The sequence below is a fragment of the Apis florea genome, unplaced genomic scaffold (genome assembly GCF_048593485.1).
Source record: "Apis florea isolate Af1SG1 unplaced genomic scaffold, ASM4859348v1 contig_3794_pilon, whole genome shotgun sequence".
NCBI classification, from domain to species: Eukaryota; Metazoa; Arthropoda; class Insecta; order Hymenoptera; family Apidae; genus Apis; species Apis florea.
The window spans coordinates 964,332-978,199 of NW_028256857.1; the positions used below are offsets into that span (position 1 = coordinate 964,332).

General features: G+C 19.5%; 1 protein-coding gene across 4 annotated transcripts in view; it reads left to right on the forward strand.

The window, feature by feature from the left end:
- The first annotated feature begins 3,142 nt into the window (after nt 1–3,142).
- Nucleotides 3,143–13,868, forward strand: part of step (cytohesin steppke) — a 150,051-nt gene continuing 139,325 nt past the window's right edge. The window contains exons 1-2 of one of the 4 annotated variants that reach the window (XM_086915806.1): nt 3,143–3,310; nt 9,822–9,895. In XM_086915806.1, coding sequence (XP_086771932.1) covers nt 3,232–3,310; nt 9,822–9,895 — 153 coding nt within the window. In that variant the 5' untranslated portion in view covers nt 3,143–3,231. Of the gene's footprint in view, nt 3,311–7,249; nt 7,452–9,821; nt 9,896–13,868 lie in introns of those variants that run through there. The other 3 variants (XM_086915808.1, XM_086915809.1, XM_086915807.1) reach the window with 3 other exon arrangements.

Below are 13,868 nucleotides of genomic sequence, written 5' to 3' on the forward strand. Positions count from 1 at the left end.
ATCTATAGGAGATAATTATTATTGAAATAATTATCTCATAATAAAAAAATACAGACAAATTACGTTATCTCATAAGTTATAACTATTAACTATTATTTATTTCTATTTAAAAAATTTTTATATAATATTTTTATATAATATTTTAAAAATTTATCTTTTACAGTCTTGAATATTTTAGATTATTCTAGACCTAAGAATTATGATTACATTATTCTTTAATTAATGATGAAAGACAAAAAATACTTTAATAAACTTTAATTCTTTACATTAAAACAGAAATAAAATACAATACATAAAAGAAAACATAATAAAAATAAAATATAATAAATATAAAATTAAAATACAACATATATATATAATATTTATAATATAAATCGTATATATTTACAAATATCGATAAATTATATAATTAGGCATTTGGTAACTTTTATAGTTTAATAAAATATAAAAAAATTATAAAATCAAACATAGATAAATAATTAAACAATAACAGCATAATAATTAAACAATAATTACCTTATTATCTAAATAAAACATTTCTGAAAATTAAAAATTAATTGTGATTAAAGGATGATTAAAATTTAGTTGTTAATCGTGATTGATGATTAAAATTGTTATTTTTTCACATGTTCAATATTTAATCAATTATGATTTTCTTTACAATTAATTATTTAATTATAATGATAAACATATGCCTGAATGAATGAATTGATTGATATTAAGGATGATTTTATATATGTAAAATATGTATAATATGTATTTATTACATATATATATATAAAATATGTATTTTTATTATATATTTTTAGCAAACTTAAAAATTTACATTTAAATAATAAGCACAAACAAACTATTTATATTATTATTAGAAATAAAAAATTTTATGATTAAAATAATATTAAAATATATATATATATACTACATATCGTACAATTAAGAATAAAATAATAATACGCATATTATTATTTCTTAAGAATTGTTTCTTAATATATATATATATATATATATCCTTATATAGATAAATATTTAAAATCTATTTAAAATTGTTTTAAAAAATATATCTCATGCCTTTTAGTTCTCATAAATAATTAATGCATATAATTATTAAAAAATTTAATTATTAAAAATATCACAAACATATAATTATAGATTGTTCATTAATTATTTGTATTTAAACTGAATATTAATTATTTATAATAATATGAAAAACATTTTAAACAAAAAAAAATAATTTTTATTAAGAAAAATATACAATTATTATTTTATTTTCTTTGAAATGTAATGTACAAATATAATATGTAATATTTGATTCAACATTTTGAAGTAGCATTAAATAAAAAAATTAAGATATATTTCCAACTAACTAATGATATATATTTTAATAAAAATAATAAATTTTGTGATTAAAAAACCCGTGCATTTGTTTATTTAATTCTCAATATATTTACTAATGAATAAAAATCTAAAATTATGCGCGAAAAAATGCGGAAAAAATATTATATACATGTTCGTGACAAACACTTCCATATAACAACATTATTATCTTTATGCGGAAATATATATGCATTTAAATTTATGTTCTTTCTGTCTTGAAAAGTAAATAAGAACGTTGAGAATGTTACCTTGGATTGTAACATATAATTTAAAATATTCTCGTATTATAATACAAATCGTGCAATTGTTATCTTTGCAATTTTTCGCTTGACTCAGTCATATAATTTTTATAAATATCAGTCACGCTCTATGTTGAAACGATTAATAATATAATTGTATTTTACTACGTAATGTATATGAAAGGCTATTATATATATTTTTAGAGGACATAACATGATATGTCATCTAATTATAAGGATATTTTGCAAAATAATTATGTAAAGACTTATATTGCATTATACGACAAATTATAAATGTTAAAATTAATAATGATTTAATATTCATTAGATAACAAAATATTTATTTTATTATTAATTTTTTTATATTTGTATAATTTACAATATCGTTATAGAACATATTAATTATATGCAACAATATGCATATTGTGTATTCATGTTTACATAAATGTAAGAACAGTTAACAAAAGAATTTGATAAGTTTACGTTCTTACTTATCATATATTGATAAAATTGTAATGATAAAAATTATTTTAAAGGAAGATACAAAATAATTTTATTTTTAATTAATAAATTAAAAAAGTCTTAGAATTAATGTTTAATGTTAAATATGATCATTTATTTTTTATTCATTTTTTTTATCAATCAATTACTTTTAATGAATAGAATTTAAAAATATCAATTTTAATTTTTAAAATTATATAAATAATTTTTAAAATAATTCATTTAAAATTATGTAAATAATTTTTAAAATAATTCATTTAAAATTATGAATAAAATATAATCTAATATTAATTTAACTTATTTCTTAAATGTAAGGTAAAGATAAAATTAATAAAACTGAAACAAACTTCAGTTATTATAAATCGAATGTAAATCAAATTTAATTTTAATATTAATATTAATTAAATAAAGATTTAATTAATGTTATTTGGAATGTATACAGAAACAAGAAATCTGCATTACCAATAGTGTCATCAATCTATTTTTTATTTCTATTTTAAAGGACATATCATTTCTATAACTATTGATTAGTTTTATTAAATATGTATATGTTAATAATACGCATTTTTTTAAGAACATAATTTTTAAATTATAGTTTTCAAAATTTAAAACTTATAAATAATCAAAATTATTGATGTAAGATTAATCATAATAAATATAATAATAAAATTAAGACTGGTATTTTTGAATTAAATAAATAAATAAATACTTCCATAAATTAAATTTCGACCGATTTTAGAATTATAAATATTTTGTATCTTTCCAACATTTTTACATAAATTAAAGTTTTATCTTTTGTAGGATATATTTCGTTTTTATCTATAAATTAAAGTTAACATTATTATAAATACATATAATAAAATAATATAATTTATGTATATATGTAATTGTATTAAATTATTTTTATATTTCGATTAAATAATTCAATTATTAAAATGTCGATAAAAAATGATGCCACGATGCCACAATCTTAGTTCACATTTGATCTGCGATATGGAAGAGGGCGTTTATATCGCTTGAGCCCAGAGTAGTCAGTATACAGTGAAAATGGCGCCGCTTAAGTGAAGGTGGGTGATTCTGTGCGTGCGTGTGTCCGGAAAGTGCGTGTTTTTCGGAAATGTGGCAAGATCTGGACGGTCTGGGGGGTGCGGGAGTAAATTCTGGTGCTCACCAGCTCGACCAGTTCGGCACAACAGGTACGAAAATTTTCAATAAATTTAATATATCTGTCTCTATGAACAGCACCTGGCAAAAATCTAGGTTTTCCCTGTCAGAGCGCACGCGCTCTTTCTCCTTTTCCATTGTATATATCTCGTAAACAAAAGAAAAATTTCTTTTTTCAATAAAGTCTACGAGATTTATAAAATATTATTTTGTAATATATAATTTTTCGAATATCCGATTAAACATCATAAAATATTCAGTCTTTTGAATGTTCATCCCCATCTGTCAACAAAAATGCAGCATCAAAGAGAGAGATAGAATGAAAGAGATTGAATGAGAAAGAGATTTACTGGAATTAAGAATTAAGAATAATGAAAACAGTTTTATACTCATTCTGAATTAATATTATACAATATTCGAATATATAATATAAAAAAGAAAAATTTTTCGAAGTATTCAACATATACTGATTATCTTTTCTGTTTACATCTTAAAACAAAATATCTCAGTGAATTATTCGATTACGCAAAACGCCGTATCATATTTAATATCTTTAACGGTTTTAATTTTTTCGAAAATGTGATAATGATATTATCGTTACAACATTGTATCGTTACATTATTAACAATTGCATCGGAATCATATATCATAGTTTTAAGATTAATAGTTTTGAAGACATTCTACAGTTAACGGTATTGCAATTTAAATCGAATCCTTCATGATTGTCGAAACATGTATATATGTATTGTACTCCGTTATGTATTCCTTATACTTTAGATAGAAGCAACAGTTTCTAATTGTTCTGCTTCTTCACGTAACCTAGCCTAATCCGATCATCGACTTTCCGTTCGTTGCGCGAAAGGAAGAGGTTAGCGTACTTTCCGTTCGAATTACATAACCTCATGTGGAGGTCGAGTCACGGGATCATACGGTACCCTCACGACGTAGCGCAGGTGGCAGAACGCATTATGAATGGCGTATGAAACACAGTTCGCAATTTCCCCCTTCATTGCTCCCCTCTCTATTCTCGCATTTTCATGTTTACGCTCGCTCGGCGAACGGCAAATTATACAACACAGACATCGCATTATTTATTGACACTCGATCGCGTCTTTTCATCCATGATCATATTATTTTGATTCAGTTTTATTACTGCTAATATGCTATTTCTTCTAGAATTCTTTCGAAATTAAACTTTAATTATTACATATTTTTTATAATATACAATTTGATTGCAATATACGATTAAACATCCAATTGCATAAATTAATTTATTTTTTTTTTATTAAGATTAAAATTGCACATGTTTAATCATTTGATGAAACAAACGTAATCTAAAGTTCGTGATGTTTAAAGGTTAACGCTTTGATTCTGCTAGTAGTATTTTTGCCGTAGCATTTAAATCGCTCGGGTATCTTCGTTGCTAATGCTATTTAAGTAGTTATACAAGGTGTTCCGTAATTTGTGACAAAAATAATTTTTGATTTGAGAAAATAAATATAAAACAAATTGTTTAAGAAATTAATTCTTAAAAAATATTTGCATCAATGAATTTAATTTGATTATTTTAAGTAAAAAATTATTTTTTGTCGTATCTTATATATTCTTAGTAATTCTTCATGATTATATTACCTATATGATCCTATATGATCATATTAAATTTTTTTTTAAAACGATCAATACAATGAATATCTATTATATCATTATTACATTCATTGATCTTCGTTTGTATAATTAGAATGTTAATTATACAGACAAAATATTCAAAGATAATCTTTATCATAATGATCCCGCATAAATAATATAATATATTTATTTTATTTATTCTTAACAATATACATTTTAAAAAAAAGGAAAAAATTTATAATACATTATTTATAATATATTATTTTTTATTCTATATATATTATAATTTATGTTTTTATAAATTCCGAATAAAATATATTTAATACAATAGATTAATTTTTAATCTTTTATTTAGTAATTTTCTTTAAAATTTAAAAAGTTTTTTATTAGAGTATTTTTATTTAAATAAAAGTATATTTATATAATATAATATATAATATTTATTATTATTATATTATATAATATTATATTATATAATATTTATATAAAAGTATTTTTATTAGAAAAGTTATCTTTTATTAGAAAGTTATTATTGACCAATTAAAATGAAATTTTGTAGATGTCATAAGAATAAAAAATAAATCAAGAAAAGTTTATATATATGCATGTGAAAGGAAGATAGATCAATGTGAATTAGATTATGAATTAGTATTTTGGAAAATAACTTTCTATTAATGAGATTCGTTGTTTTTTGTTGTTTACATTTGAACTTATATAGCGATCGTCAAATTTTTTTGTATTTTTATTTTTATTTTTATTTAATTTTTATTTTTTTATATATAATTTATTTAGTTATAAGTTAATTATCTTAGAAATATAGAATTATGTAATAAAACATATCTTTATTATTATTATTATTGTTAGAGGATGGAGAGTTGCATTGACACGTCTCGAAATTATAGATAGTTATACATGTAAATTTATTTTTATTTTCGATCCTTTTTTTCTTTAATCCATTGCTCTTCTCTATGTTTAATAAAATTCAAAGAATTCTGATGAAGCCATATTGGGATTAAAAGTCAATTCCACTATTCTATAAGGATTCGTTTATATTTATTATCCTCTATGGCACGATCCAACGCGACTCATACAATCATTCTTGCGTATCACTGAATTGATATGCGTGGTGTGATGACATGAACACTTTCAATTGTTGACACGTCGGTTAATGTAAACGAAACAATAAGTTATACAATTTTTGATTAGATATCCAATTTTTTATTTTGATCTAAAATAGAGATAAGCAAATTTTATTCAAACTTAAATTAATAATTAATAATAATTATTTTTAGTAAGTAAAAAATATTGGTTGTAATTATATATACTAATTATTGATTAAAAAAGTTTAACGCAAGAATATTTGAGACAATAATAAAATTGAAGAATAGATTATTTGAGAAAATTTATTTCTGAAAATTTATTAATCATTTAGTAATCATCAGTAATAATAATTATAATAATTATCTATTTATATATATAATATTAATATTAAATTAGTATTAAAACATACATACATAATTAATTCTACTTTTCTTAAAGAGACTTCTGTTACAAACAAATATTTATAGAATTAGATATATTAAAATATTATTTTAAATTATTAGTTATAATTATTTCATTAAAATAAATCAAATGATATTACATATATATTATTCATAAATATATTCTTCATTATATATATACAAAATATACAGTAAAATTAAAAAAATTATTAGATTTATAAAAAAAAAGGTTCAATCAAGAAGTAATCGATTTTAAAAAATCTTTATTTGGTTATCTACAAAAAATCTAATTACATTAAATTATGTCTCCTTTGGAATAATTTCTTATTTAAATTATTTTTTCAAACATGTAATAATTTGCATGTTTTGTTTATAATCGAATTAAATTACATATAATGTAGGATTATATGTAATATATTATATTTCATATTTTATATATTATACATAACATATATACATAACAATATAAGTAATATTATTATACATAAATACACATACATATACAAAATACCACATTTATAATTTTTCAACACATGACAACACATTATTTATAAAATATTATTTCTCAATAACTTTTCAACTCTTGAGAAAGATATGAAACATAACATTCATGATTTTTATTAAAATATATATTACATCAATATATATTATAATATATTAAAATTTGCAAAAAAAAAATGATTCAAGGTGTTTATAATAAAACTCGGTTGTTCGCCATTTGTTCCCCTTCGAAGTCTAATCCTATTTGCGTTTATTCAGTGCGTGTACCACGACCCCAGCCTTAATTCGAAAGACCTATTTTTAGATATGTTGTTAAATTGCTTCTAATGAGACCCCTTCCTCAGCCTGGCTCTGTCATCGAGGATGCGCTATTGTATCCGAACACTGCTCTAATCGAAACCAGTTCTCGTTCAATCAAGTTCAGGATCAATTATTAATCGTTGGTATCTGTTCGTTTAATTGATCTGTGATCAAGTTTCTCTTTCTATTTCGTATATATACATTTGTGATACATTTGTGATCGAAGAATGGCATACTTGTTCCCGTGAGTAATAAATAAATCTCTATCATTGTGCAGTTTAGCATGAATTAAAGTTATACAGTGTTGAGCAAAATCAGAGCTACAGAAAATAGATTTTTAAAATAGATAAATAGAAGTGAATATTTTTATTTCTCTGAGATTTCTCTGATTGATAAAATTTTGCGAATAAATTTTTATTTCAAAATAGTATTTAAATAAAGAAATAGTTAAATATTACATTTCAATATCAATTTATACAAATATATTTTGAAATAATATTTCGAATAATAGAATTTCAAATAATATTACAAATAATAATAAATATATATTGATATCGGTTTGATATCGGCTCTATAATCATTATTTTTTTGATTTTATATTAATTCCAAAAATTTTAAAATCAATTTTAGAGTCCATTTTTTTGGAATTAATATCATTAATTATTACAGCTGCAAATTATTATATGTGCATAGAAATGTTTATCTATATACATTGATTTCAACGAAATGTTGAAATAAATAACGTTAGCTATTATGATATTTATGTATATATTATTTAAAAGAATAAAAAAAATTTCAGTTTTTTGTTTTCAGTTTTTATTTTATTTTATATCATGATTAACATTTATATTATAATCATAATTAATAATAAAAAATAAAATATAAATATACAATATTATAAATGCTAACATTCTAATGATAGATACAATATGTTTGCATTACATGATTTCTTCTAAATGTTTTTTTATATGCCTTTTTATAAACCTATATTTTTTGGGAAAAATTAACTTGCTTAAAACTTAATAAATAAGATTTAATCAACATTTTTATATGTCAATTTTTTATGATTGTTTTGGTATCTAGAATTAATTTTAACGTTATTTTATAGAATATTTACATTTATGAAACAACTTAACAAGATCGATTCTAAATAAAAACAAATAGAAAAGTTATAGATAATAAGATACAAAAATATTTGTTGAAGCTTATTTATTAAATTATAATCAATTTCAGTGTTCAATTTCAGTTTTTATTGATCGAAATAAAACAATAATAAAAACAGTGCTGTGATGAAAATCTTTTCTACTCTATCTATATTGCTTCATCAGATGCGAACTTAAATTGTTTATAATTTAGTAAATAAATTCATATTTTTAAAAAATCAATCTATATTTTTGTGTTTGTTTTGATTTTTAAAATTGATTCAAAAATGTCTCATTTTTGAATATTAAAATTAACATTTTATATATGAGACATCTTTAGAAATTTTATTATATATTTTATAGCATAAACGAAAAAAAATAAAGAATGTATAAAAATATTGAATGAAATTTATTCATATAATTTTTATATATTATATAATATTTTCCATACATTTTTTTTATAAAAAATTTAATTTTTTATTAGAAATGCATATGTATTTTGATTTTAAAATCTTATTCATAACTATTTATGACTCAATCTATAATACAAATATTATGGAAAATCCTTAATTCATTACTATTTTTCTCATTATACTATATTTCAACAGCATTTATGACAAAAGTGACAAAATTTAGAATTAATCAGCTTTATCGTCTTTTTATTTTCAAAATACATTTTAATTAGAGAAATAATTTTATTTTAGAGAACTTTAAAATAATGAGAAATTAAAAATAACAAATTATATCATTATTAATTTTGAAAATTGAATATTCTCTAAATCATCGCTGTTTTAGTTAATACTAAAACTAAAAAGCTAAAGAAAATAAAATATTTATATAATATTTAAATAAATATTTTTATTAAATATTTTTGTATATAATATTGGGTGGTATTTTATTAATAAATAAATTTTTTAAAAATAATCATAAAATTATATAAAATAATTACAAAAAATTATGAAAATTGCAAAAAAAAATTTCAAATATAGAATAATGAGTAATACTGAACACATATAATAAAATTTTAATTTAAATATTTTATTTAATATTTGAATATAGAATACAAGAAAAAAAATTTGAAATACTATACACAATGTTCAATCTTTCCAAAATCCATAAAATAATCGTTTTTTAATTTCATTTAAGCATTTTAATTTCATACAAATTATTTACGTAGAATTTATTTTGTACTTATTTGTAATTATTTGTAATTATTATTAATAAGTATTTTAAACTTTTGTAAATTCTTATTTATTTAGTTTGTAAAGTTTTATTATTATTATTAATAATTTAAACATACTTTTCTTTATGGAATGCATATGGAAATATTTAAATTTTCTAATATTTATTTCAATTTATATTTATTATAAATTTTTATATATTTATTATTTTTTTATGTATCATAAATTTTTTCAACTTTATGAATGAATACTAGAGTACACACAAATAAGACTTTTTTTTCTGTTAAACAGAATTGACGCCCGAACACCAAAAGATTCTAATAGACATCAGACGAAAGAAGACGGAATTGCTACTCGAAATACAAGTAAGTCAATTGTCCTTCCTCTTATCATTATTTTTATGATTTTGTAATTGGTGAAACGATATCGTGAAATATACAATTCTCTGCAATTTTATCTGATTTCAAATTTTTATAATTTTTTCATTAATTTAATAAGAGAATATTGAAGATTGATGTACGCTGATTTATTGTTGAAATTTTTTTGACATAATTGGCACACTTCATTGATTCGTGTTTTTTATTTTAAGTAATTATTTTAATTGCTTAATTAATTATAGTACAAGTACATTTAAATATTTATAAATCGTAAATGATAAATGAATATTGAAAAATTGCTCGATTAAAAATTATATTATTTTTAAAGAATAAATCTAATAAAAAATTTATAAAAAATTTTTCGAAAAATTTTTAATCATTAATAACTTGTGTTATTAATAATATAATATTGTTGAAATTAATATAATTTTTTCTTTACATGAATAATATTTTTTATTTATTCAATGATGCAACACGATATATAACTAATTACAAATTAATATAATTAATTCTGTTTAAAACTATCTTTTTGTATTTTGTTTCATTGACTCTTGTCTCAATTTGTAATTCATGTTGTTAAATAATTTTCTTAAGTTTTTCTTGGGTTTTAAAGATTAAAACTCTATCAATTTTCTATTAATGCATTATATATATATTTTTATTATAACTAATATTTATATATACTTATAAATTGTAAATGATATTTATTAATAGTGAAACATTTTTTATTCATTTTTTATTATAACAAATTTTGATCAAAAAAAATAATATACAATACAACAATAAAAGAATAATACACAAATATTATACGATATGATTATTTAATTAACTTCAAAGGCAGAAGAAGAAGAAGAAAAATGAAATTTACATTTCTTAAATGTATTAAAAAGAAAGTAAAAAAATAGAAAATATAAATAGAATTTCTCTACGTAAATACGATAGATACGTAAATAGATACATAAATAAAAAACCATAATAGGTATATAAAAAAAATATTGAAATATAAAATCAATATAATGAAGAAAAACTTAATAATTCTTAATAATATAATGAAGAAAAATTTTTTAATAAAAATACTTTATTGAATATCATCTATCAAACATTTTAGGATTATAATATGATTATAAAAATTATTTTAGAAAATTATATAATTATAATTATAATATTGTATGTTATAAAAAAGAAGTCTATCTCTGTTACCTTACATTATGAAATTTCATATAGTTGTGTCAATAAAAATTATCCAGCTCGTGATACCGTTAACAATTATTAATCAATTATACATATTGTGTATCTAACATACAAGTGTTAATAATTTGAAGGATTCTAATTCTAAAAATAAAACGAACACAAAAGTCGATATATAAAATTTTTGTATATCAAATTATTTATTAAATTATTTTATTTATTATAAGTAAACTGCGGATATTTATATATTTATGAAAAATTTGAATATACATAAATCTATAAAAAGTACAATTATGTAAAATATTGATATAAAAAATATTAAAAAATGATTATACATTATGTTTGAAAAATAATTAATTTATTTAAAAGATAAAATATATCTTTATTTAAGTTCTATATTTCATAATTCATAAAAATTTAATTTTGCATAAATACACGCAGTTTAGTTATAAGCAATTTAATTGTAATTACATAAAACGAGACACAGATAGAATGAAATGGTTCTTCGTATATCAACATTTCAATTCTAATTCTCTCTTACTTTATCTAATACTTTAACATAATTATATATATGAAATGCTACGTATAAATAATGACATATTCGAAATGATAATTTTTAATAATAAGATTAATAAGTTTTAAGATTCACATTTTGAATACGAAAAAAAAAAGAATAAAGCTATGTATTAATCTTTCTCTTAAACAAAATATCCAAATTTTTTTCAGAAAAGAATTTATGGTTGATAGTGAATTCCTAAATATTATATTTTGTATATATTATTTTTTTATATTATTGTATATATCAGAATATAATATAAAATATTTAATGTTTCAATGTAATGATAGTGTAATAATTATTTGAGTATTAAAAAATTGATAAATAAAATATTGCACTCTATTTTTCTAAATTTTGAAAATTTAATCAATTTTTTATTTCATGTTACAATATAAATATTAAATTTTTTTAGAATATATTTCTGTGTATATAGAGAAGAAAAGGAGGGCAAAATGAATGTTAAATAAAAATATCAAAGTTTTTTTTACACAACAATATAAATATTTATAAAGTAAATACCGATTATATTTATATATAAATTCAATAAAATTGTTTAAATCGTTTGAAGGATGTTATTTAGTTTCTATACAATAAATATCTATTATTACTTGAAGATAATTGCGTCAAAAAAGTCTTATTCGAGATTCAATCTCGAGACTTGATCAATCTGACTATATGTGTATTCATGATACTTTTTTTAACTATTTTTCATCACTAAATTGATAATATTTATGCATTTATAAAAATTTAAATATAGAAAAATCTAATACATGAAAATAAAATACATATGATATGCAAAAAGATATAAAATAATCAAACAATCAATAATCAAACAATCAATAATCAAACAAAAAATTATAATAAAATTCAAGCCAAAATTAAATCTTAAAAAATTGGAAATTGATTTTTTAAACTCTATGCATTGCTTTCTATTTTAAGTAAATTTTTGTATATTTATAAATAAATGAATAAATTTTCCATAAATGTAGAAATGTAAAAATAAATATAGAAATTTAAGGAGTTAAGAAATGATATTTCGTTTATAATTAAAAATCACGCAAATTATAATTATTATTTGGAATATTTTTTGTTATTGTTATATATTTTACAAAATTTATTTCAATAAAGCTAAATTTGTTAGCAAATTTTTTACACATAAGGAAAGAATAAATTTAAAAAGAAAAAAAATTCAAACTGAAGAGAAAAATTTTAACATAAATATGAATTTCTGTTTCACTATAATATCGTATAAAATAAATATATGTATTGAAAATGAATTTAATATATCATATAATTTTAATCAATTTATTAATTAATTCCATTATATTGACAATAGCAACATGATTTTTTTTTAATTTCTGAGTCATTTTACGATTTCGTTATTCTATTCTTGGCTTACACGAGCTATAAATACTTATATAAATTTATATATAATAGAATTCTTTATATATATCTATCAAGCAATAAAATTTTAACATAATAATGAGAAAAAAATTGATAAAAGCCAAAATAAATACAAAAATTCGTATATAAAAAAAATTCACTTTAATTCCTTATAACAAGTTAAAGATTATGCAATGATTATGTAATGACAGAAGTCAAAATAAATACAAAAATTCGTATACAAAAAAAGATTCACTTTAATTTCTTATAACAAGTTAAAGATTATATAACACAGTCAAAAGCTTATGTGTTAAGGATCAGATTGCCGCAAATTATTTTTGAAGTATTAATTGTTACTATTATTACATTGAATTTTATCTATATACACATCCATAAAAGTATGTATTAATATTGCTTTTATATTATTTCTAATTATTGTTTTCATCAATGATTGACACTCAAAATATATAATAATGAGGTATATTATTATATTTACTATTTATTCATAATGAGTTTGCATATTTTACAGATTTTTCGGATTCTTATTTATTATTGATGAATCTTCTGATTAACTTCCTTTTATCTATCTTTTTAAATGACAATTATTCTAAATAATGACGAATGAACAAATATATCATCACATTTATTATATCTATTCGGGAAGGAATTTTTTCGGATTTGTAAATGAGGATTTTCGAATACGAAAATAAAATATAAAACAATTTCTGCTTGAAATTAGATTAATAGAAATTAGTTTTTCCATTATATATATATTTTAAAAAAAGTCCTATTTAAATTCATAAGAAAATAGATTTTCGACAAACTCATTCGTTA